The sequence below is a fragment of the Gasterosteus aculeatus genome, chromosome 3, assembly GCF_964276395.1.
Source record: "Gasterosteus aculeatus chromosome 3, fGasAcu3.hap1.1, whole genome shotgun sequence".
Classification (NCBI taxonomy): Eukaryota; Metazoa; Chordata; class Actinopteri; order Perciformes; family Gasterosteidae; genus Gasterosteus; species Gasterosteus aculeatus.
The window spans coordinates 6,429,631-6,457,496 of NC_135690.1; the positions used below are offsets into that span (position 1 = coordinate 6,429,631).

Consider the following 27,866-nt stretch of genomic DNA (forward strand, 5'->3'; position numbering starts at 1 on the left):
ACTGAGGTTTGATGACGCACACACTGAGCACACACAGGCAGGACAGGAATAGGTGGGGGGTTTTGACCAAGTGTTTATTGTCCATCTTCAGTGGATTTCAATGCACATTTAATGTTAAGATATGTTACCAAAATATAACTTGGAACCAAAAGGGTAGTACAGATGTATTGTGCTTGTATGAGGTACTTCTCCAGTCAATGCATTAGACCAGGAGATGGAGTTTGGAGGAGCGCTAAAAAAATCAACATGGTTAATGGACTGTACAGACTTCTGATCACTCGAAGCGCTTTACAAAACATCTCAGCATCCACGTCCATTCATACATTCATTCATAAGGATGACAGGAGCTGCCACACAGTGACACCTGCCCATCTGTGAGGGACAATACAGATATATATATATATATGTTTGATTTGAGGGTTGACTAACCCTTCACACTTGACACTGTGCTTTGATAGTCAAGAAAAGGGCTCCGTAGCGATATCATGGTCACACCCGATGTCTAACTTTAAGGGATGGACACAAAAGACAGCAGTGAGAGACATAGCAAAAAGAAGCCATTTATTGAAATAATAAAAAGAAACCAAACATGAACACTTTTTTTTTTCTCAATCAAGCAAAATGTAACAGGTTCCACGTTGAAACACACGGTCAACACTACGTCTGAGACACTCCCGCCCACTTCGACCAGTCAGTCCTGTAACGAGGGCAAAGAGCGACACACCAGGGGTATGTTCGCAATCCTTTGTAACACATAAACCTTCAGACAAAAAAAAAAGATGAAATCCAACACATGGCTTTTTAAAAATCAAATATATACATTTGTTCTTACAGCATTTACACATAGACGAAAAATAAAAACACAGCAAGTAACACAGAGGAACTCTATCTGTCAATCCAAAAGGTTCAGAAGAACTAAACGGGAACAGAATGTAGCGAGAGGAGAAACTGAAGCAACTAATGCTGACGGTGAGGAGCAGCAGGGGATTCTGAAGGAGACGCATGGGGAGGAATAATCAGGGTTCTGGACAGGAACATGCTAGAACAACCCCGAGGCCGAGCGAGAGGACGCCGTCTCTCTCCCGCCTGGGTTCACTTCACTTCCACTGCGGCCTACTTAGCAAGAAAGATGTGTCAAAAAATGAATCTCCATACAACACCCACCAAGCCCTCTTGCCCTCACGTGTTAGTTTGAACTTGTTCATGGCAGATCTGTGATCACTATGTCACACATTTTAAGGCTAGACTGGAGCCACTGGAGGCTTTTTCAAACTATGACTTTCAGGAGGATATGTGCTCGCGCTGTATCGTATCGTATGTTATACTGGGATTCTCTGAGCCGCAGAGTGCGAGTCCGTGGTACCGATGTCTCACTATCTTTGCTCCTACGGTGGTGTTCTTAGAGCCCAGCATCATGTGAAGGTCTTATATTGGTTTATTGTCTTTATTTCAGGGCGGACATGAAGAAAGCGCATCCACGAGAATAAGCAACAGTCCGAGCAAGTGAGACAATCTTCAGTATCCAAAGAGAGCGCTCAGGTCATCCAGTGCAACAAAGAATTCCACAACCACAAGGGCGGTTTTCTTGCTTCAACCTAGATTGTATTTAGTTATTTTAAGCCCAACTATGATGTTTTCTTTCAAAAACTGAATTAAGTGAGTTTGTTGCCTAAGGCCAACTTTCATTGAACCCAAAAACGCTGTTTCGAGCACAACAGAAAGACAGTTGTTCTCCCTCTACACAAATCCAATGACTGCATTTTGTGACTATTTTTGCTCACATTAACACAGTCTTAGAGAGGAAGGCTTGAGCAGGGAGGTATTCAGTTGGTGGCAACCACACCACTAGATGGCGCCAAATCCTACACACTGTCCCTTTAAAGCCTTGAGACAGGCTAGTTTCTAGTGGAGAAGTTAAAGGACCCATCGTATCCCCATTTTTCCACAAGTTGATATGGTTCCTTGGGGTCTCAATGAAATGTTTGTAACATATTTTGGTCAAAATACCACAAGAATCATTTCAAACAGCACCCTTTTTACCCTGTCAAAAACACCCCCCGCAGATTGACCTGTTTTGAGTGCCTGTTCCTTTAAATGCTAATGAGCCAACTCCCCCCTCTCCCCTCCCCCCTCCCCCTCCTCCACGAGATGCGCTCGCCTGGCTGCTGCCTGCCCAGTGGTGGTGGTGGGGGGCGGTCCAAGGCCATGTAGGCAAACTCCCTACATGGGCGTGCTTCAAAATTGACGTAGACGTTGGTGGTGATCCCATTGGACGCACTCAAGCATATCGTTTCTGACACCACATCACAACAAGCCGCAGGAGTTGTTTTTTTCCAGCGTTTTTGTGTTGGGAGACATGCCAGATACCCAAATTAACGTACAGAAGCACAAAAAAAGTGGAATTTTCATAATATGGCCCCTTTAAGCAGATTTCATGGGTCTCATCTCTCCATATTGTCAGCTGAACATGTATTTATTATGCAGGGGGTCCTTGCTGTGGACACACTTAAGGGCGAGTGGAAGCTGGCAAACTGACACACATGCAGAATTGTGGACGATACAGAGGGTAATCCCCCCCTTAGTAAGAAAGGGGACACATTTTTGTTGAGACACGTTTCGGAGACATAGAGTGGCGTCTTCTTTGAAGTAATGGACAAAGCCTAACCCCTCCTATGCCACAGCGCACTGTAAAAGTCAGACAGCATCATAGTATTTCTCTCATTGTAGGCATTTGCCTGGTGGTCTACATCAGTGGTCCCCAACCACCGGGCCGCGGACCGGTACCGGTCCGTGGGGCGTTTGGTACCGGGCCGCACCACAGAAGGCTTATATATATTTTTTTTCTGAAAAATGTTTTATTTTGAAAATTGACCGGATTTTCTCCTAATTATGTGCGCTCGTCCCTCTGACATATTCCCCACACGTCACAGACTCATGGTTTTTCTTGTACTTTTACTGTACACGGCAGTTTCGCCGACCAGCGACCACAGACTGCTACCCCCCCCGTCGGCCGCAACGACTACTACCCAGCCCCCCCGGCGGTCGTTCCGCCAGATAGCAAAAATGCTAACTGGCTAACTCTGGTTAGCTTCTCCAATTTGGACTGAATTGAGTGAGTGTCTATGGAGGGAAGATTGACCATTTTTTGGAGCTAATGCTGTTAGCTACTTTCATTGGAAAAGAGTTGGCAACACTAGGTTGACTTCAGCTCGAATGATTGGAAAATGTTATCACCATTAGATAACATTAAGTACATTTGACCAAATCTTCTAATTGTAATGACAAAACTCTCCCAAATAACACTTACATAATTACATTGTAAATGGCTGGGTGGTGGACAGTGTAGAACCGCCTCTGAAGGACCACATCTCATCACACTAAAACCTTCCAGGGAAATGGTTTGTTGGTCGACATGAACAGACTGATACTGACATTTTTGAAACATCGTCACGATTTGATTATCTAACCTTAACGCCGTGTGGATAAGTGCTCGGGACTATGATCTTTGTTGTGTTTAGATCGGTCCAAATCATTTGGTGTCCTCTGTGTTTTCGCCAAGGCCTCATTCAGCAACATGTAGCCCATCAAGAGCGAACGCTACTGTATTAGTGCGTTCTTGTTTCATAAGTTTCTCTACATCTTGCTAATTCATTTCCTATTGTTACCAACCCATCGAGCTGAATTGATCAACTTAGTTTTTTTTACAGTCATTTATAAAAAGTTTAACTTCATCACTGTCACAAGGTGGGCCAATGTGACTTTCCATAGTGAGTTTTGGCCGATAGAGTTCAGTATCTGTTTTGCAAAGATGTCAGGACCCTTTTCAAGATCGGTGTTTACAGAGACATCAACACTGGGACACCAGCCTTCCTCAAAGTGGACATTCGTCTTACAGGAAAAGCACACCAACAAACCACTAATCAGCAGCATGTTTCGGCTAACACAGGAGCTACGGAGCCGATGAGGGTTAGGGCCGTCACTTTTGAGTTCTATTCCGAGGTCAAAAATACCTGCAATTCTGATCTCTCTCTCGTTCTCTTTTTGCGTAACAAGGAGGTAACCACTGGATTTATGGAAAAAACCCTGAAAACACACAGTGCTGCCGCGTCTTTTACAAAGATCAGAGTCACTTCTTCCACTTCTGCAATGGCTTTCAATCCTGCGTTGCCATACATTTTTTGTCATTAAAAGTGCCGGAGAGGCTGTAAATGGGATGTAAATGGTGGAGGGGGCTACATAGAAAATAATTGACAATCAGCACATGGTGCCGGGGGGTTTTGGCCTTTACACAATGACGGTGGAAACTCCTGTTAGCTTATCACGCCACGATGCAACGGAGGCACCGGAAACTAACGAAGTCAATTCTACAGAAATAACGTACAAACAAGATCATACACTTTTGTCTTCATCGTTTTACAAAGTGACCGTCCTAACACTGCTCAAAGAAACATGCACTCTTAAATGTGTTTTTGACATCCGCCTCGCGCCTGACTCATGAAACATTCTGTCCGTCTCCACTACGTACTCGTAGGAAGACAATCCCACTTCCAATGGTGATTAGTCAAGTCTAAATGTTTTCCGTGAGAAAGAAATTTTTAGTCCAGCGCCAAGATCACATTCTCTAAAACTGTGAGAGATGTTGGTCCATCTATCCCTTCTGCAACATGGGGCAGTTTGTCTGTAGTTCCATTCCACCGTAGAGCTTTTCCTAAACATGTGACACCTTTTGCGTCTCTCTCGCCTGTCTGATGCTGTACAGCCACTTTATGACTCGTGCGTTCCGCTCCACGGCCGAGATGCCATACGGTACCCGCTCCCCAGCCTCCTCCTCCTCCTCGTCCCCGTCCGACAGAACATCGTTGGAAGACCTGCGTGACCGATCGCAGTCTGAGGAGATCATTGAAGCTGAACGGAAGTTCAGGCTGACGATGTCAGAGTTGGCCCTCGCAAAGTTCTCTGGACCGACTGCTTCCAGCTCCTCGGGGTCGAGGCCGCAGTAGTTAAAAAAGCGCTCCACGTCAGCCCCGGCCCGGGCGTACCGGTCTGACAGGTCTGACTTAGATCGGTGGAGGGAGGAGCGACGAGCCACCAGTGAACCGAGCTCTGGGTTAGCGTCGGTTGAAGGCTCTCCAAAATCACAAGGTAGCGACTGAGGGGCAGTGTTGTCGCAGAGCGAAGGGGATGGAGTCGGACGAGGGGGAGGCAGCGACAAAGACAGGGCGGGGGGAGGGAGGGTGGCAGGGTTGGGTTTGGGAGGGAGGGGCGGAGCTGAGGAGCTGCTGGATCGCGCCGTACGAAGTGGCTTGCCATTGCACAGTCGCAGGAGGTCTGAGGAGGAGTGGGAGGTGAGGAGAGGTGGTAGTGGGGAGCGAGAACGATCTAGAACTCCTTCACCCCGTCTGCTAAGGTTAAGGTTCCCGCCCTGTAGTGGACTGCGACGCCCCCCGCTGTTGATGGGAGGAACCTTCAGGGAATGGGAGAAGGATCGGAGGGAGTGTGAGGTGCTTGGACTAGGAGCGGAGTCTGATGGTTGCTCATTAAGTGTCATTGTGGATCGGTAGGTTAATGGCATCCTAGGAGCAGAAAACAAGAGGATAAATAGATAGTGAAGTCAAATTTGGTAGGAAGACAAAATCCAGTATATGAACTGACGTACATGTGGATATAAAGAGTGACTTAACAGCCTCGCACATGAGCGCCTCCCACGTATCACTGACCAATCGACGGTGTCGATATTCTTACCCCCAACCGTTCTTGAGTTAGTGTTAATAATACTGACACTGAAGTCGTAGCAGCATGTGGGGAAGATGTGAATTGTAATTTTGGGGAATACTGCTTAGCAAAAAGAAAACTAACATTCAAAAGATATATTTTTCTTGAGATTGCTGCAGGACGCAGAAATAGAAGAGGCGTAAAATGGACATGGAGCGATTTATTATTGTTAATTGTTAAGGTGACAGCCTAGGAAAAGGGCAGACGCAGCTTTGTTGCAGCTAAGCTAAGCTAGTTAATTACTGAGCTTGTCAGGCTTTTGGAAGGACAGTTAAAGCCAGTGCTGCCACTGACTACCAGCCCGCTGTTTGGCTCATGTGATGTAACCAGTGCAGCATTAAAGCATAGTGAAATGTGTAAGCTTGCTCTGTTTCTACCTCTCTGCCATCTAGCTGGCTAATTACACCATGCGTTAATGCTACACTGGTTACAGGAAAAAAAACAAATAAAGTCAATCATTTCTTTAAGTTGGTCGCTCACCACTTGGAATGGAATGGAAAAATAAATGACTATTACACAATGAGGCACAAGCATAATTGGAATAAGTCAAGGGACCTTCTGGCCTTGAGCTTCAATAATGAAGTAGTAAATTACCTTGATGGTGTCCAACTCCTGGCCATTCCACCAGATGACCTCATCAACACAGCGCTCTTGGCTCCGGCACCTAGTCCTTCAGATCCGGCTCCCGAAGACGACGATGAGTTAAGCAGATTTTTAAGGATCTCCAGGTTTAAATTCCCTCGTTTGCTGGAGCCGCTGCTCGTTGCACACGTGTCGGACTTGGTGTTGTTATTGGACGCCTTGAAAGGCATCCCGCCTCCATTTGCTCCTCCACCAATCCCAAGGCTTCTCTTGGACAGGAGGGTGTGACCAGCGGGAGGCTTAGCCAGCACGGGTGGTTTGATGGGCTCCTGCTTGGCGTTGATAACTTCCTGGCTCTTGACATACTTGGCCTTGTCAGCTTCTAGTCTTTCAACAGCACTGAGGCGCTTTGGGTTAGATTCCACCTGAGGCACAGATTCAACATATATATATGTCAATATATGTTATGAACAACATGGTTCAAATATTTGTGGTTATATTTTAGTTAGAATGCATTGGGATGGAATCATCATCTAAAACGGCCAACAAGACGGTTGCCTTTATTTGTTTGAAATGGACAACACTCATTGTTAGATATTATGCCAATGGACTGTTTCCATATCAGTACTAATATACACATCATTACTTATTTGTTTTGTTGGCCACACATGTCCCTCTGAAGACATGTCCTATTTATTATATACAGTTAGGGGTGTAACGAGTCATCCACTGACTCAATTAATCAATTTATATTCCTGCGATCCAACTGAATCGATCTGTGCTCCGCAAATTGGCATTCCGGGCGACATATATCAATTACAAATCGATTGAAATGGTACATAATCGATTTGTATCGATACTTGGAAACTGCACATTGGTTTTAAGCACAAAAACGGTGTCGATGTGTGTTTGTTTGTTTGTTTTTTTAGCACTTTAGACACGTTAAACGTTACTCGATTCAGTCTGCCTGTCTGTGACGTCATCAGTACGCAGCGGCAGCCGCGCGAAACTCGGAACAACAACAAAACACAGCGTGGAGGAGACGACTGTGAGCGAGACATTTACAAACCAACTTATCGATCCAGCGCGTGGAAACATTTTGGCTTTTGCAAACACGGAGGTGTTCTAAATAAGTCGGTCGCTGTTTGTAGAATATGTAGAAGACAAATTAAAAAACACGGAAACACGACAAATCTTTCCGGCCATCTACTAAGGCGCCGTGGGACTAAACAACGGCGAAAGTCAGGACCTCTAGCAGCGTCACCGCTGCAGTAGCAGCAGGTAACTCCAGCTCTGCAGACACCTCAGGCCTCGCCAGCACCAAACTCACCATCACAGTAACAATTGCCGAGTTTATCTGTAAAGACATGCGACCCTACAATGTGGTTGAAAATCCGGGGTTCTGTGAATTGATCCAAACATTGTGTAATTATTGTGTAATGTTTACATTTAAACTGGCGTTTACTCAATTGGTGTTTGCTTGTTTATAATATCTATAATTAATTTAAACCTGATTTCCTTACAAGAAACAACAGGGGTCTCAGAAACTTTGCCCGCACTGTCCAGTAAAGTTACTGAATCGAATCGTTCTAAATTAACCCAGATCGTCCATGAATCAAATCGACAACCATGAATTGCGATTCGAATCGAATCGTTGTTAAAATGAATCGTTACACCCCTATATACAGTGCATGCTGCACTGGATGTCATGGCACAAGCCAAGACAGTGTTAGCCATTTATTCATTATTTTGCACCAAAAGGCTTTTAAACGGTATTACTTGTCCCTGCTCTCAGGTGTTCCAGATCCACCATCAGACCCCATAACGTATTAACGGGGAACGTATTCTATTTCAAGGAATTATCATGATTATTTTCTTTTTGGGGGCTTTATCACATTCAAAAAGTTCTATTTGGCATGCATATCAGGACTGGAGGAAAATTTGATATTTTTGGGGTCTGTTTGGGTATATCTATAGCGCAATCATAAAAATCTTGTTGATATCTCATTGTTTTAAGATGCGGTAATGAACTTCTCAAGGGATGTAGCTTAATCTGGCAGGACAGATAACATCCAAATGCCTGCCAAATTTTTTACAACACTTACAACACTGATTTGGGCGTGGGTTTGTTCTAGTGGTCACACACACACACACACACACACACACACACACACACACACACACACACACACACACACACACACACACGCGCACACACACACGCGCACACACACACACAGTGATGTAACAGTACCTGTCTCCTGAAGTAGTCAGGGCCCTTGTTGAGTATGCGAAGTGGTACCGCAGAACTGAATGCCGTTGCAGGGCCAGCAGTCTTGCTATCTGGCAGGGCTGGAGGCAGTGTCTCTGTCGGCATGGCAACGAGGCGACCGGGGCGGCCAGCCGTGGTGGAAGCGGGTGCGGGGGGGTCGACAAAGGACGGGGGCACTGGAGGACCCCCAAAACATGAAGACACAAGGTGGAAAGGATAAAGTCTAAAAAGAGACGAACCCCATGGCCTTCCTCGCTGCTTGTGGGGCCCCGTGGGGCTGAGCCGGACTCGTTGCGTGGGTGAGGGGGGACTGGTGAATTGAAATACACTACTGCATCGCCAGAGTCAACAACTGACCCCTTGTTGAGGTCATCGAAGATGGACCGATAGATGGATGCAAAGAGGGGGAACGAGGAAGGGAGGACACACAGGGTGTGTTCCAGTGCAGTGGTGTGGATGAGTGCTTCCACCGGGGCCGAGGAGAAGAAGAGGACAGTGGAGAGGAAAACCCCGACGCCTCTCCACGCTCGCTTCAGCTCTCCCGTCAACTCACCACAGTATCTGAAACGAGAGAGAAAGACGAGAAAGGGACAGCCAATGAGGGTCGAGATAGATTGTGACATCACACACCTAGCAGCAATAGCAACAATATCTAGGACACACACACACACACACACACACACACACACACACACACACACACACACACACACACACACACACACACACACAGACACACACTGCCTCTATAAAAAGGATGACATAAACATCAGCGTCGCACCCCAGGGAGCCCACTGGAGCCACCCTGCTTTGTGTAGTGCTGGGGCCATCAGTCTTTGCTGTCGAATACACGTGCTGCTAATTAATACGTCGTTGCTATCGGTAGCGCAGTGGTTCCTGAACGTTTTCCGTCAGGGCCCCCTTTGAGGATATAGGGACATTTTAAGACCCACCAAATCTCCAGTGAGTTGTTTTTACCGCTGCTGCTGTGATAGGGTTGGTGGCCCTGTCAGCCCACAGCGTCCCCCCCCAGGGGGTTGCGCCCCCCAGTTTGGGAACCACAGTGTTAGCTTATACCGGTGTTAGATGCAGTCGTCTCTCACATGTCAGTGGACTAATGACGCGTTCAAACCAAAAACAGCACGTTAAAAAAGTTTCACCTTACAAGAGTCTCAGGAAAATTGGTTGAAAAAGAAGCAACTGAGTGGTTGTTGTCAGAGTTTCCAGTGAGAAAAAAGGTTTTACCAATGCAGAAAAAGAGTCCAACAATGAAGAATGATCTAGAGAAGCGGAGAGGAATTTGTTGATGAACTGAACTACATATGTATTTTCAAAAGCAATACTTTTCCAAATCAAAATATACTCCTCATAGATGAGTTACTTTACCTTTACTGTGCTCTGCTCATGTTAACGCATAGAAGAGCTCAACACGGTCAACAATGGTTTTGCACCACTTTGAGAATTTAAATTTGAGTGGTTCCGCTTTCTTTCTATCACAGCCTCCTTAATCTGGTGGAATACATGATAATGTTTTGGTTAATCTGGGGACATGAAGCTGCTCATCCTGGATTGAAAAATCTGTATGGAATATTAATTATGAAAATGAAAGTGGCTGCCTGTGTGTATTATCTATTTTCTTGTGTCGGATTGATTAAAATCCTCTAATCTGCCAGTCCAATCCGTACCCTGCAGGGATGGTTTACACCCCCTCCCCCACACACACAGCTCACCAGGACTCTCATTTTCTCTTTTGAACAATAATTCCAGCTCTGAAGCAAACTGGGGAGCTTTGAATGGTTTCCGCAGGGTTGTGTGTGAGAAGCTGGAACCTGGATGGACACACTTTAGGGAAGTCCTCTGGATTTGCCCTGATTCATAAAATGAGAAAGAATAACAGAAAGAGTCGGTGTGTTTGCTTATGCTTACATGAGCAAACTATAGAATTTAACCATCAATGAGAAATTTGAGTAAAATGAGCCGCAGAGTGTAAACCCTTGTTGCTCCTCTAGCGGCGCTCTAACGCTGAGGACGACCTGTGGGGAAGTGGAACATGCTGTTGCTGTTTTGCCCTCTGCAGCTCCTCTTACCGGTGCAAGGGGAGCAGTGAGCTGCCATCATGCTGCAAGCTTACCACTGGATGTCACCAAATCACCTTATTCGTTTCAAAACGGGCCCAAATATGTATGGCCAACCACATAACTCTTATTTGTCGTAAAAAGGGGAGGGGGGGCTGGTTTGGGGACATCAGGATTGCATTACTACGCTTTGCAGATGGGGTTCTGTTGACTACTTCAGAACGTGACCTTCAAGGAGGTTTGGGAGTCAGTCACCGCCCCATGCGTGGGAGTTCAAGTCTCCTGGGGTCTTCTTCACAAGTGAGGGGGAAATAAGAGTGTGAGATGGACAAAAGAGGGAGCCGAGCCTGAAGGCAACGCTCTTGATTTAGCAGTCCATTGACTTTCAGACGTCATGAGCTCTGGGTAGTTGGGTGTCACAGATACAAGCGGTAGGTTGGCGAGGTCGGTCTCAGACACGGAGCGTGGGAAGGGGGCAGCTGAGGTTGTCCTATCATCTGATAAGGATCCCTCCTGGAGGCCTCTATGGAGAGGTTCTCCAGGCTCCTACAGCTGGTAAGAGGCCCCGAGGTAGAGCCACACCAAGCCGGAGGGGGTACACATCTTATCTGACCTGGGAACGCTCCGGGTATTCCTAGGAAGAGCTGGGAAGCGTTGCTTTGGAAAGAGATGGTTTGACAGCATTTGTAGGAGAGGTAGAATTTCTGTATTTATGGACAATGACCTTTCTACAATTTACCGGTTGTAAATGAAGACTTTAACAATCCGTGAATGCATCATCTGTGATAAATGTACTGACCAAGGATATGTCTCTAGTTCACCACGCAGTGAAGGACTGAGTTCATTTGGATTAGAAACATGTGTCTTGCTCACTTCCTGCACAGCTCTCTATCAGACAGATGAAGGAGAGGAAAGGTGGACCAACTGTACCTTCTCCCCTTTAACCCAAACCGACTTCAACTGTTATCATGCTAAGGCAGGCCAGAGAAACACGGTCTCTTGCTGAAGTGAAAAATAAGCCAAAAAGACAGACACTACCTCTCTCTGTAATCCCATGACAGCAATGTGAGAGAGAGAGAGACAGAGAGAGTGAGAGTTCTTGCCAGAATGCCTGCAGGACTATTCGGTCAGAGAACACTTGGCTGTTCATTTCAGGCATTTATGAACTGCAACGACTTATTATTGTGTTTACCAGGGCAGCTGGTATTCACATTGGCTGTATTTAGATTGCATGGCTTGAGCCTTAAGACCTCTCTCCCTCACACGGTATTAAATGTTTCTCGATTAGATCACAGATTGACAGAAACCACCACGACGCATCGTGATCCAAACTCACCGCCATCGAGAATGGAAAACGCTGTATTGCTCCGACAAAGTCAGCGGCAGCGCATTGCAGCTTTACTCTTTCCCTTTCGGTCTTTCACAACCAAACTCCTGGTCAACACTCTGCAGAGGGAACTTAAATTCAAAGCACCTCATTGTGTGAGTAGATTACATAAAAGGTCAATGCAAAGCCGCAAATATATACATCAGTAGGTGAGAATCTGTGCATGTTTTGTGGCGCTGTGTGGTGAAAGCCTATCAGCATGGAAATAACCCTCCGGTCATCGCTGATGTTCTGCCTGTTTCCGCACCGATCGAGCTGCGCGGAGAAACACGTATTTCCACGGAGCTAAAAAAACATTATTTCAGATGCCTTTAGTCGTCCATGGCAATTCAGTTGTAAGACTTCCATAAACAAGAATAACGCAGAGACAGTGATTATTTAAACCGTGGGTTGATGGCAGAGTTGAATGGTTTCCATGGAGATAAGCCACTTCCTCTCTCTGATGCGTTTAGCGCCGCTGACGGCGTGAATAACCAAATGGCACCACGGATAGCAGCTGTGAACGGACGAAGGCAGACCTGTCCACCTCATGAGCAGATCACACCAGGTGTGAACATGTGCGTTCGTAAGTTTGGACCATTTCCGATCAATAGAAATGGGAATCATGGCACAATGCCGGTGCTCTGGTTGCATTCATCACGGTGTTCACGGCTCAGCCTTCGTTCTGCGTCGCTGAAACCAACTGCGCTGTGTGCTTCACGTCGTTTACACACATTTGGCCTTTACTCGGTTCATTTCATTGTAGTGTTTCTCTCCTCCTCATCTTTTTTTAGGTCTCTCTTGTATCACCACTTGGCATATAGCAAAGAATCAATAGCAAGCACACACACACGCACACGCACACACACACACACACACACACACACACACACACACACTAGCTCTTTCTATTTCCTGTTTAAGCAGCGTGTGGAGCAGAGCGCTGCTCAGAAACCAACCAGCAGCAGGAGCCTTTCACGCTCCCACTGGTCTTCATCTTACTTCAGTGCTCCTCTTCAAAGGTTGACGTTTCCATTTATAATCACCTGGTTACGCACAAACCCTGTGCTAGAATAGGTCGACAGCTACTGAGGTAGTATATGATATATGCTTTATTCAGCAGAGTGCTGATGTTTCTTTATATATTGCAGACCTATAGCACAGATACCAGTGTGCTTACAGAATGCCCCAGAACTGACTCATTCTCATGTGTTTCAGCCATTACTGATGTCTGTAGTTAAAGCGGTTGTAGAAATGCCAGGTGAGAAACAGGTCAAAACATAGGACACCAAATAAAAATAAGAAAGTTGAGTATTAAAGCAATAAAAGGTACGAGAAGCTGTACTTTATCGTTCAATAATGTAACAGTTCGAGGGTGTCGAACGCGCAGCCCGATTGTTACATTATTGAAGATGAAGTACAGCCTCAAGTACCTCATTGATTTTATAATACGGTTACCAGCGAAACTAGAATCAGTAAGTAAATCGCTGCCTTTCAGCACAAAGTAGTTGTAGCCACCGAACGTTGTGTGTCTCATTTCAGTAGTCTAGAGACAAAAAGTCCCTGTACCTGCACGTAAACAGCATCGGGTCTCGCACCGTCTCATTCATTCACATCGATCCTGACGTCCACCTTAATTGTCCGCTTGTGAAAGCTGGCATTGCCCGGAACCGATCAAACGGATCATTTGTGGGATTTCTGGGTTTTATTCGGCGATCGCCACCGAGCTGAAAGCTAAAACGTCAACTAACGGCCGCGCAAAATCTAACCTGCTACTTTGGGTGCACAGTGATACGGAACGCTGGGGTCAATGTGAACAGCAACTGTACATTATGCTGAATAATGCACCGTGACTCACTCAACCAATCAGAACGCTGGATTTCATCTACGCGTATTATAGAAGACATTACAACCTGCATGGTTGTCCTGTATAGACTATCTTGACCCAATAAAGCTGAGACTGAATAGAAAAAAGGGTCACATTTCTTTTTACTGACTTTTACACTTTAGTTCTGATACTGATACCATCTCAGGTTTCTTTTATAAATCACAATCACCATGATTATGAATTTGCGGCTGTCCTATTGGCTATCACAAGGCTCTGTGCGGCTTGCTATTGGCTGTCGGAGCTGGACGCCTCCCACCTCTCCTCGATGTGCTGCAGGTCGACAGTATCACATCTGTTATAACAAAAACCAATGACAAAGTATTAAGAGATAATCATTCGAAGTCTCCAATGATTAGTCAAATTATTGACAGAGAGAGAAGGTAAATAGATTGTTCATCAGATATTAGTGTGTATTTATGAAATATACCTGAAAGTCCACAATTTTCCAGAAGCACACAGAGTGACACACAACCAGACTGATCAGTCTAGTCATTGGGGGTCTCCTGCTGTCATGAGTCATGACATCAAATATCCATAACCACGACCATGTCGCATGCAAGTCACAGCAGGCATCCACGTCACACCCTGATATTTGTCCCATGACACTGACACTGGTGCTGAAGCCTTGGGGACATTGTGACTAACTACTAACAAACAATACTGAGGTGACACAGGCTGGACTGGTTTTATTGATGAGGTGTCGTGGCTCAGAAAGTTCTTATTTCCCCCTGGACACAAATCCATGACACACTAAGTATGCGTGAACGTTCCCACTACGGTCAAGGGAGACTTGACAAAAAATGGATTGCAGCCCCTGGTAGCACCATTAATCTCAGGGTCCCATCCACAAAAGACACTGGACAACACGGCCATGACGTTTAGATTGAGTCGGATTTATATGGTCCTTGTGGCCAGTTACCAATGTTATTGTTGCACTAAGAACAAAGTAAAATGGAGGAGGAAGAAAATGCATAATGTATAATGATAATAACAATGGTTCGATAAGTTGGGAAATTGTCTTGTTTTAGTCAAAAACCTTCCAATTTATAACTGCTGATATTTTACTGTGAAAAAGCCACTGGAATTATGATTGCCAATATTGATTAGCGATATGCATGCTAACATGTGAATGAGGAAAGCACGGCCACTTATCCTTTCCAAGCCAAGTACTGGTGGCAGTTTAGTGAGGGTGGAGAAAAAAACACATTGGTAATGTTTGATTAATGGGTAAAGGCATTATACTGATGAATTCATTGAATCCAGTAAACAGAAGTGTACATATTTGGGAGAGGCGTAGGCACTGCTGTGGTAGCGATAGTCACCTGTCAATCAAATAGTAGCGCCGCTCTAAAACGTCCCCTGCTTTACGTGTCTATTTGACTATAAATAAACCACAATGCGCTAAATGAATATCCTCCTGTATTGAAAAATACTTGGCACTAGAGATTACAACGTTTACTGAGGGAAGAAATCAAGAGCGTTATTTTCCCATAGACTTCAATCCAATCAGAGGCGTCGCCCCCTGGTGGACAGCAAAGAGAACGCAGGTTGACTCCTGGTTATACACATCTCCAGTTCTTCCACCCTTTATATTGCCTGGAGTTAGAATTATTTGTGGAGCTTTTCCTGGATTTAACCTTCATCAACTCCACTTCTTCTAGCAGCTGACATCATTACCTGGCCGCACGGATTGGTTCTATATTAAGGACTCACCGTAGTGCCTGTGCATGCGGGAGCTCAGCAGTCCAGATGGTCACTCAGCGGGAGCTGGAGTTTCACCAAGTGACCTTCTAGCTGTACCACAGCTACACAGCAGAAACACACAAACAGGTCCTGCTACTGCACGGTGACTGTCGTGTTCTAAGTAGGGCAATCCAATCGATTTCAGGAGATATCCCAAGTTGAGTGTATATCTAAGCATAATCAGTATGATATAATATGTACTGTATACATGTCAGTCGCTTCCTCTGCTTGAATGGTGATAAGAAATCTGTGCTCTTTACTTTACTCGCTTTAGAATGTCGTCTTCCTGTCAATGCTCTAAGGGATTTAAGCAGAAGAGCACGCCTGGTGCTGGAAATTATAATATGTGTGATAAAGATTAGTGTTAGAATTGTAGTTTGTGTGTTATTAGATATTAGTAATAACATTGGTATGTTAGATTAAATAACTGCAATATGAATTAATTGTCATTTAATTACTGTATACATAACATCCTGCCACAATTGTATTATTAAAATGTACCAGCTATCAGATGATGTTATTACGCATGCTATGTTATGTTTACATGAAGAGGCTTGACGCCAAAGGTGTGATCGTTGAATGTAGTGTTAAGTGAACAGGGATCGCTCAGGTCACTGAGGGATTTTCAGATTGGGCCGTCAGATAAAACCAGTGGAGAGGGTCATGTGATGCCGTGGAGCAGAAAGGAATTCACGAGGGAGGAGCTGGACTTGCATGTGCAGCCAATCACATACGCCTGCAGCACAAGCGGACCCCCCGTCCCCCCACCAGCAGATTGGAGGAGCTGAGCTGAAGGAGCAGGCAGAAGCCTCGTGTGAACCATTATTGATGGTCATATGTGACAGGACGAGGTGCCTTCTCTCGGTTAAATTCTTTATCATTTTTAAGCCCACTTTTCACAAACCAGTTTCATGTTAGACAATAGTTTGCCGACCTGTCTTGAAGGTGAGGCGGATAAACTACTAAAATCACTACTTTAGCAAAAGTCTGTGACTCTCACACAAACATGTGGTATTCTGGGCCAACAGATGTTCAGGACGGTTTGTGACTCATTGACGGAATAGTTTCCTGGGAACTCATTTTGTGAAGTTTTATTGTCTAGTTGTAAACAAAGTCTCTCTCCCTTTGCTGGTAGAAGGGACCACGGTTGGTGTTGGGTCTGTGTGAGAGAGACGGGGGCCTTTTCCAGCTCAGGGATAATGGAGGCGTAGTTCCTCATGCCTGACTCAACACACACACGCGTTACATCACTAGAACTGGTCCTGTGGAACACGGGTTTCTGCACTCCCCTTAGTTTGGAACGGTTAAGGTCTGCATGTAAATTTGGAAACCTGACCAATAGACCAATCAATATACCGACGCAACGCAGGGCACAAACGCGTGAGGATATTCACTCATCTTCAAATGCTGAAAGCATGTTATGAATAGCGTGTGTCCCTGTCTTCAATGTAGTGCCAAAAAAACGTTTAAAACCATGAATGGATCTTCAGTCCTACTTTGTGCTTGAGGCCTCGGTGGAAGTGGGAGCACTCGGTGGTCTATTCAATAACCACCTGATACCTATGGCTGGGAATATCAGGTGGGATGCAGGAGGGAAGCAGTGTGCGTGCGTACACAAAACAAACATTTTCATTCTTGCGTACGCAGCTCCCCGCCAAAGCTGTAAACTCAGGGGAAACACTTGTATCGGTATTGGAAAAACCCCAAACAATACCCAAAACAAGACCCGCCTCCAGCTGTCAGCACCTCCTCACAGGACACCGATTGGTCTGGACCCAATTGCAATACAAAAAGCCATCTGCCACACGAGGCACGTAGGCCGGCACCAGAGGTTCGAACTGCCTCGAGCTGCAGCAGTGAGTCAGCATATATTGGAGAAGTGGTTTGGGGGGAAACCGGGGAGGGTCTTTTAACGTGGGCATCTGGTGGTAACGACGAGCAGCTGGACCACCTTACTGGTGAGGAAGGGACAATCCTCCTGGTGGTGTGGAGGAACCGACCAGGGTGGTTCCTGGACCCCCACTGCTGGAGCTACCACAGTGTTACCACAACGCAGACGAACACACCTGGGAATCCTGATCATGACCCGTCAAACTCTTAATGGTGATTCATCACTAAAATCACACACTCGCACGCCGATGGATTCTCAAAACGGACTTCCATGACAATACAGCAAGGTCATCCTTTCCGCTTCTCTCCTCCAAATCAACCTATAGTCGTCCTCTAATCCTCATTTCTATCCCTTCCTAACCTCGGCCAACTCAACTTGATCTGCTCCTCCGTTAATCTCCCCCCCCCCCCAGTTCTCCTTCCACACATTCTCAGCAGGCACTGAGGTGGACAGGCTGCTCGGGAGCAGGGGGGCCACAGCTGAATGGACCACCGCCATGTGCTCACTTTTTCTCCACTCACTTCAGCTTTTGTGAACAGATGAGTCAGATTACAACTTCTGTGGCCACATTCGTGTTTCCCTTGGTTACTTCTGCTTTTTACTCCTCCCCCCTGCAGAAGACGAACAAATGGCTAAACAGTATTGTTAGACTTTAAACTCATGGCTAGCTGCTAGAATGACAGTGCTGTGAGTAACATGTTCTCCTCCACAGTCTTTGCAGAGTTTGTGTTGACTTTTTCTTCAAACGATCGTATTTAATTGCAGAGCAGAAGGGACCAGAAATATCATCAATTTCATCTTATTTGTCAGTGGTTGATTAGTTTAGTTTGCCTGAAGTTGGCTGGGACAGACTCCAGCCCCCCCGCGACCCTGTGCAGGATAAGCGGTTTGCAGATGGATGGAAATTGTTTCAACACTTTCCTTTCCATTTTAAAATCGGTGGATGGACACATAGTGAACTTTATGAAGGTCGGGAGTCGCCAATTATTTTTCCTCTCTCTGTACCATACTGGTAAATCTGAACCAATTACACTTTGGTGCTCATGGTTTCCATGAGATAACTGCATGTCACACCGTGAGGTCAAGTTGGGGTTTTGTCTTGTCTCCATGTTTTTTCTTGTCATTTCCTGTTTTATTTTGAAAGATTAACCGTCCTCTTGTTCCAGGTCACTTGCTCCTCCTCATGTGTCACCAGTCGAATTGTCTTCCCTGATTCCTGATTGTGTTCACCTGTTGCCCTTTGCCCTCATGTGTCTTATAGTCTGCGTCTCCCTTTGTCTTGTACCGGAGTGTTTCGATCTTTCGTTCCAACCCGGCCACAGCAATCCTTGCCTTGTTTGTTCTTAGATCATTTAACAGATTCTTTTTGCCTCCTTACGAGTGATTTTCTGTTTAAGTTTTCATAGATTAGAGTTTTCATAGCCATTTTTATAGCCTCCTTTGAGAGTGAATTTTTGTTTATATGTTTTCTTAAGAATAGTCTCGAGTTTTTCATAGCATTTTTGGTTTTCCTCCTAAGGGAGTGATTTTGAGTTTTTAGGTCAAATTTATAGGTACTCCTCTGTGGAGAGTGATTTTCTGTTCATAGATCATTTCTTTCTGTTATTTTTAAGTTTAGGTTTTATAGATTGTATAGAATTTTCATGTTGTTTTCTGCATCTGAGTACTGTATGTTGTGGAGAATCGAACAGATCTAATTCTGTAGTGTTAGTGAAAAATCGTACCCAACGTAGAATTGAGCCCTGAATATATTTGTCAAACGTGTAGCCGGTAAAGGACTCTGAGTCTGACAGGAGATCAGCTTTTAACTGTTCATTGCCCTATAGATTTGGAGGTATTATTGTCGAAGGTTAATTTAATCATGTTATCATGTACTAATCACTTGACCAGTCCCAGGTCTGTCCAATGGAGCTCTTTATGCACACACACAATAGTCCACCCACACCAATATTCCAACACAATGGCTGCCGCTGCATTTTCTGATTAAAGAAAACATTGTTGCTCCCAAAGGGCCCCTCTCTCCTTTCATCTTACAAATGTATAATTAAATGGGAGGCTGTGTTCTTAAGACCATTGGAATGTCTACATAACCTGTCTAAATAAGTATTTAAATTGGGGTTACAAACCCGCCCAACGGCACTCTTCCCGGCCCACAGGTGGGTACACAGACGTTAGGGCGGGAGTGTTGGAGAGGTGAGCAGCCTGGAAACTTCCGGAAAAAGGAAAACTTGATGAATAAATGAAGAGAATATCCATTATACTTTATAAGTGGTGGACTACATGGCCCAACCGTCTTTGAATCTGTTATAGTTTTGCTTGAGTGTTCGAATTCAGGTTGTTGGGATGTTTCAATAAATATATTTTATATATTAAATATAAATATATTTAATACATTTCTTCAAACGTGGCAGTGATGTATTCCCCCTTTTCAATCTAATTGCTGCAATGGATAACCGATGCATTTTGAAGATTTTATTATTAGATAATAATATATAATAATTATTAGATTCCACATTAGATTTATTAATTAGATTTTATATGTTTATGAATGTGTGACAAATCAGGTTACGGAGTCAGAAAACAAACGCTGCTGATAGCTTCAGCCGCCAGTATGGCAACGCGCGGCATCTCGGTCCCACTACCGGTCGGCCCGGGAGGAGCGCAGGATGGCGGTCCGGGGACCTGCCCTGTGCATGGCCCGGCCGAAGAGGCAAACAAGCAGCCTGGAGGATCCAACAGTGGTTCCGGTTTAAACACTAGGTGGGATGGTTCTGTTTTAGGAGATTTTAGCTGAGTTGTGTTGCCTCTTTTCCTCGGTTTCTAAACAAAGTCGGCGTACCGGCTCGCTCACGTTATTGGCTCTCCTCACTAATTCGGTTTAAAGCCAAAATGTTCCCACACAGGAGCTGAACAAGTCCATTTGGACTCGTTTATCCCAATTGTCTCGGCTGTAGATGTCACTATAAAAATCACTTCATAACACGGTGGGTTCCACATAGGAAAATGAATATTGGAGCACCAAAATGATTGCGCTCATTTTCATATATTATGCGATAAGTAAATATATTGCCTACTCAGAAGCCAAAGTGGGTGGAGCGTAAAGTGACGCTGGAGCGGGAGGATTGGCTGAAACGCCGACCCAACCCAGAGAAATCTGTGCAGAAAGAGCTGAGTAGCTCAGCTTGCTTGTAGTGCGCATAAAATGGCCGCTGGCTACTACTAAAAAAGATTATTTTAAATTATTTCGTTTAAAACGTCAAAGGTAAAAAGTAATTCGCGATTCATATGCTGGATGCCTGGTTAGATTAGATTAGATTAGATTCAACTTTATTGTCATTGCAGAGTACAAGTACTGAGGCAACGAAATGCAGTTAGCATCCAACCAGAAGTGCAAAATAGCAAAAAGTGCAGAGTATGTGCATATGGAAAGTGTAATAAGCGAATAAATAGATATGTACAGTAAGAAATAGATATGCAATATGAACAGTAAGAAATGGAGAAGAAGTGTAGGTATAGTATAGTGTAGGTATTGGTGGTTACTTTTGCTCTGGTTTGGGTAAGGTTGATCAGAGAAATGATACTTCTATCACTATTGAGCAGTGAGACGTCTCGGCTTGCTCTTCAGTGTTACCTCTTTGTTATCAAGTTGCTTCGCTGAGGAAATTCTACAAATGCACCGCCGTGTGCACATTTCTGATATCCTTTGCATATCATATTTTATAACTCGTTGGAGTTGTGTTAAGCAGTTAAGCATGGTGATGGTAACTTGGGTTTCAAACAGGCACAAACAACAGGCTTCTGGATGGATCCCATTCATCCACAGGATCACACGGTGTGTGTTAATGTGGCAGAGTTAATGAGTTCACCTCAGAGCCACAGAGCGCATCTTACTGATTTGCACTACTGCCTTGATCACCACAGTAATTAAGGACTTCTCGTGGAACCAGTCAGACGGTTTAGCAATGCATAAAAAGGCAAAAACTTATAGAAAAGGGGATGTGGGGAGTGAAGAGCCGGCCTGAAGAAGCAGTTGAAGGCTTATGATTCCCTTCAGCGAAATATTCGCTGGAATGCCAGAAAAAGCAGTGCCAAGATCAGTTCACTAATCACCAATGCAAAAAGCAAGCAAGAATCATTGTATCTTCTGCGAATCAACAATTGGAAGTGGAACAGTAGAGATTAGGTTTGAGTTGTCTACCAGGAATGTTCTTTTTCCTGTGTTTGGTTGGCTAGCATATTGCCTTGCAAAATTATGTTTTATGGCTTTGCAGCAAAGCTTTGCCAGGACGACGTAGTGTTGATCGTGTCGAGTCCCTCAGCCTCATGCCACTGCTTTAACGTAGCCCTCTACTTTTCAGGAAGAACTGGTAATAACCATGGATGGCCGTGAAATTCTTTGACCAAAGAAAACTGATAAAATAATAATAAATTAATCGTTGAAGAATGACAATCATTCTTTGCTTCCAACTTCTAAAAAAAAAAAAAAGAAATATTTGTTGTTATTCTCAAAATTTGCACGATTGTTGAATTCATTTATTATGGACTGTTCATTCAAAGAATAGAAGGTTTAAAAAGATGTTATGGATTTTTTGTAATTTTCAGACATTAATTGGACAAAAATATTTAATTTCAAATTGGAGAAAAAATAATTATGCCAATGGTGAGAGCTTTTATTCAAATTTTGTCATGAAAGAAAAGCCTCTAAAAGCAGATGTTGTTTATTATCTTCCACGTCAATATATATATTGAAATGTTCTTGTCCCAACTATTGTGGAATGGAAAAACTAACGTAGTATTGTCCTGAAACAAGGAGCTTTCACACTGCGGCCAAAGGCGTCAAAAGTCGTGTTCTCCGTTTCCATTTAGGTTGATGCATCGTTTTAGGGAGGTGGTGTCACTGCTAGCTGCCTCACTGGAACAACCAGTGGTGTTTGACGGGTAACTTAGAAGTGCTCTGTCAAAATGGAATACTTCTCAATCGACTTTTGTTGGTAATTGGTGTTCATTAAATAAAAGATGAAAAATAATAACTCCTAATTTCAGGTAGAAAATAGTAGTAACATTTTGCCTTTTTTTTATAGAATGTTCGGTTTGTAACACATTTTGTTTATTTAGTCGGATTTGTAAATTAAGATTGGTTCAATGAGCAATATACCCTAAAAGATTTGAGTTAGTATAGTAGTTGAGTCCAACCTCCCAGAAACACGGCAGCTGCTGGAATCGTTGTGGAGAGCCTGCTTTCTAAACATGTTACCATCACCGTACGGCAGATGTGACTGAATACAAACGTGTCTCTTATGTAACGCTATTAACCCGCCACGCAAAAGGCACCAACACGCTCTGGTGACCTCGTACAACTCGGTGATCCTTGTCCGGAAGTCACAGCTTGTGGATGATCCCCTGAGGGAACACTTAGCTGCGTTCACTGTCCCCCGTGTCCACGGAGAAACAGCTTCTCTGAGCTTACTTACAAGCTTTCGCCTCACGCTAATGCCGTCACAAGCACACAAGAGGAGGTGGAGTAGTAGTGAAGGCTTTGTTGGTTAGTTAGTAGTTACTGTATCCAATTTGGATCCTGTATGTTTAGCCGATCATCAGTCACGTGGCCATCTATGTTTTAGCCGAGTGACGCTGATGCTGACGTGACATAAAGCTGCATTCTCTCTCGTCCACCAGCGGATGAATCCTCTGTTTTTTATGGAAGTCTTCTTCCCTCTGGATCTATTTCCTCAGTAAACATTGTAAACTTGAAGTTATGGTCTCAATCTCTAGTTGAGGAGGAGAAGGTGGATTTAGTTTTTTTCACCCTCCAACAATTTGTTCATCAATTAATCTCAAGGAGGCAGAATTGCTGTACCACTTTAGCACTATACAACACTTCTCTAATCTGCCCCCCCCCCCCCCCCCCTTATAAAACATAAAGGCCATAGAGCATCATCGAGTGTCCAGTGAGAGACACAGGTGAGCACACTCCTACCAGCGGACAGGAGCTCCCCCCCAAAGTGCCCGGAGATTTCTACAATTGTAATATGGAAAACGTAAGCCGATTTCATAGCGTCCTTGTTCCTGCAGTGAGATGCACTGGATCAAGCTTTGACACTAAGGTTCACCACTTAGTGTAGTAATGTAAGCAAGGCTGCTTCAGACTACACACTATTCATTACTCAGGCTCAGTTCAAACCAATGAAACATTAAACAAACACACACACACACACACACCAACTGTAACCCCGCAGCGCCCTAAAACTAACCCTGGATGATTACAGTACCTAAAGGTTGGAACTTGATCAAAAACTGTGATTAAATTACTTTGAAATTGATAGTGGAGCCGGGTATGTACATGGGTGCAGACGTAGGTAAAGATATGGGTGTGGAGCTGGTTATGAACGTTGGTGCGGATGTGAGTAGGGGCTGGGCACGGAAGAGGATGCTGATGTTGCTAAGACATGGTTGGCGTTGGGGCAGATGCATAGAAATCGTTGCTTGTGTTTAACCACAGGTGGCAGGGACTACGGCTGGGCGGTGTACCGGTTCAAACGGTATACCGATATAAGATTTCCGTACCGCTCAGAATTTATTTTTACGCATCATGGACGACCGTCCAGCGGTCGGAGCTACTAGTCTTACGTGTGTTGAGATTGAGTCATGGTTATAACTTTATAACAATGAGTAATCCACAGAAAACACTCTTTAATGGGGTAAAACGCCACGACACAACAGCTTGTGACACATAAAAGATTTGTAACACTAATAATTGTACATTTATAAAAATGACCCCGCCAAACTGCATGCTGGGTACAGCTCACAAGAAGTAACTCTGTTGCTACATGAAAACAGGGAAAAGAGCGATACAGGAGGAACAACAAGAGACCAGAGATGCACCAACACGATTTGTGCCCAAGAGAGGAGCTGAGTCTGTTTGGAGGGTTTTTGGTTTTGGAAAATCCGGAGTTAGATTAGAAAACGATTTATTGCAAAGTCTGTCGAGCCTCTGATGGCAACACTAGCAGCTACAACAAGCTAACACTAACTAGCTAATAAATTAACAAGCTAACTCGCCAGCCAGCGAGCGGTGAACAGCTGTTCGGGTAGCCCCGGTCCTTTTTGGGGTCAACGAATTAATGTGTTTACTTGAAAAAGAAATAGCTTTTGAAACTTTCTCGGTTTCCCCGTGTGACACGCCACACATCCAATTTCTTATGCTAAATTTCTGCGCTGGCTCATCTCCAAACTCGCCGACGGTAAACGGCGGATCTGTAACACTATTTGCTGCACGTAGCATAACTTACACCCCCCGTCGGCCGAGCGTTCACCCCCGACAATTTCACTCCAAGGTGAAAAGTTTCACTAAAAGTTAGTGAAAAGTTGGCAGCTCTGTAACCATCACAATAACATTACAAAGAAGCCGACGCGAGAGCACTTAATACTAGCATCAATGTCCGAGCGTGTTATAACAAGCTAACATCCCTAACGAGAGGTCTGGCTAGCAGCTAAACTAGCAAGTCAACAATTTTTACAGTCAAACATTAAGCAAGTGCAACACAAGACAAAGCAGACGTCGTCTTTTACCTGGACATTTCCTCTTTTTGAGACCTAAAAAATGCGTCCGGGTAAAAGAGGACGTCTGGTCACCCGAGCTAAGCTAGGCTAAGGCTACTGGTGTTGGTCTGTATGTGGGTGAGCAGTCTGCTACACGAGGACACGTCTCCCCTGATAACTCGCTGTGAGTGACGGCTGCCTGTTGCACGTGTGAGAGCTGCGCGGTCAATGCGTGCAGGCAGCCTGACAGGGAGCGGGACAGTGAGTGACTGCGTGCTTGTTTTAAAGTACTGGTAATAAAAATGTTCAAAACCGCACTGTTTTCAAAGTAAGGGTACCGCGGTACCTTTCTAGTGCCGGTACACTGTGAAACACTAATCGTGATATGGATTTTTTTGGCCATAGCGTGCAGCCCTAATAGGGACTTATTTGGCAATAGTAGTGGTATTTATTAAGCAGACACATGTTGTGGTTCCTGTTTAGCCCAAAACAGGATGTATGACAACCTAAAATGAGATTGCTACACTGACTTGCATACTGACCTTTACCTGATCCAGCGCTGATCGGCTGCATTTGTGTACAATATTGGTATCCGAATGAGAACAACTATATTTATCAATGATAAATGGACTGTAATTGTATTGAGCTTTTCTAGTCTTCTGACTGACGGAGCAGGAGCTACCAGACACAGAGCCACCTGCCCATCACTTTCTATCACTCACACATTGTAGTCACATCGACATGCGTGTTAGTCGGGCCTGGCATCGAACTGCCAATCATCTGATTGGTGGACGACTGTGCTCCCCACTCACCCACAGTGGCCGGCAAGGGTTACAAAGTTATGAGCAACTACTTCCCTTGCCAAATGTGATGTAGTATTCCTGGCTAGTTTGGCTCCAGGTCTCACACTGAAGCTGCAGTCAGAACCAGGAAAAAGCCTGACAGTTGGTGCATAGACCAAACTTTCCAACATTACTCATCAGGACTGCAGACAGAAGCTGTGCTCTGTCAGCAAGGTTCTCACGTGGCCCTGATGCAAACATTCCAGGACTTTTCCTTGACTGCATAACTGGGTCAAAGGGGCCTCAGTCACCAAGAAACACTACGGATCAGACTGCATGCAAGTTCCTGTTTGTCCCATCTGAGTGTACTCGAAAGCAAAGAAAGAAATGGTGCTGCTGTGCATTTACACGCTGATTCATGAAATCAGACTTCCACAAAGCAAAGAGAAGGAAGGCAAAATGAGGTAGGATGAGCTTTGAAGCCTTACCGTAGCAAGCAGAAGGTTTTTTGAATAATATGTTATCAGGGAAATCCTTCTTTAAAATAGTACCCCTTAAAGTTTTCACACATTTGTTTAAATAAATGTGTACAATTTTGAAATTCCGGGGAAAGCCGTATGAAAAATGCTGTATCCAAAAGTGACTTCACTCTCGAAGGTTTACTGACCGGCAAAGGGGCCGACTGCCCCGCAGGCCCTCAACTCCAGGCTCACTGTCTGTCAGCTGTCTTGTGGTGATCTCATTGGACATTTGTTTGGAAGAGTGAAGCTCTACGGCACACTAACTGATAGGCGTTAGTTGGGTAAGGCCTCCATTACATAAGGTCTCCTACAGTCAATTATTATCATGAGGCTTCTTTTGGTACCGAGTCCATATTAGACAGTGAATCTGTGGACGATAGTTTTCTAGAATTATTACCCAGGACCCCCTAGCAGGTGAATCCAGCCATGATTGGCACCTTGAAAGGTCTTTTGGATCATACTGTGTGCACACACTCGCTGATATCTTGAATGTTGACAGTACAACAACTACATAAAATGAATACAAGACGACATCTGGAGCTGCGTTTTGACCAGAACTTGCGAGCCAACGTGGTTCAACTGGAGGCGGACATGTCTCTGGAGAACACCCACAACGTACCAATTGCATGTGCTTTTCAGTCTGCCAATTGTAACCTCACCAAGCAAAGTCCTCCAAGATGCAGAGGTCCAGGCGTCACACAGAGCCGGATGGATGTAGTGATCCTGAACTCACCCACAAACAGAACTGTCAAGCAATAGGAATAGGATGTACCCTTGGACAGAATTGGGTGTCTGTACAGAATGCCAGAAAAAAAGTATTTCTTATAGAAGAGATAAACAACGGTAACTACTGTTGAGACAGAGTGCACGGGCCAGAAGCTGCACAAGTACACCTGCGTGCGTGCGTGCATGCGTGTGCACGCGAGCTCCGGTGGTGGTGCAATCCAGTGCCAATCCCTCCCCGACACAGCAGCACGCATATGTGTCACAGCCCGCTGTGGAGAACGCAACCACACGGCCGAGCCAAAGGGCGCAGACACGACCTCTTTGCAGTCATTGCTCCATGTTGCTGTGTGAACGCCGAACAATAGCCGTGTTTTCGACGTGTCTGGGAATGAAGAAGAAGAAGAAAACATAGGTGCCGCGTACCGTCAACGGCCTCAGTGGCGTCTCGGAGCTTCTCGGTGTGACAGGGGGCGATGTTAGCATCGCAGACCCGCTAGTTAGCCGTCCTTACCTGGGTGTCCAGCTCCGGAAAACAAAGGATGCTGCTGCGGTTTCTCCCCGTTACGTTGATGCGTCTGGTCGGCCTGACAGCATCCTGTTCCCAGCCAGCAGATCCCCGTCAAGCTGCGGGACACGAGTACAAGCGCTTCCGCTCAAGACTTTCACAATAAGGGCCGTCGATTACAATATCGTAACTAATAGTACTATT

The 27,866-nt window shown here is 44.9% G+C and overlaps 1 protein-coding gene across 1 annotated transcript; it reads right to left on the reverse strand.

The window, feature by feature from the left end:
- Positions 1 to 540: 540 nt before the first annotated feature.
- fam110b (family with sequence similarity 110 member B) lies at positions 541 to 27,866 on the reverse strand. The gene is made up of 4 exons (XM_040171814.2): positions 27,669 to 27,866; positions 8,609 to 9,187; positions 6,367 to 6,779; positions 541 to 5,573 (listed from the first exon to the last, which is right to left on the reverse strand). Exons 2-4 carry the CDS (start codon positions 8,729 to 8,731, stop codon positions 4,709 to 4,711), a joined length of 1,401 nt encoding a protein of 466 aa, XP_040027748.2. The 5' UTR covers positions 8,732 to 9,187; positions 27,669 to 27,866; the 3' UTR covers positions 541 to 4,708.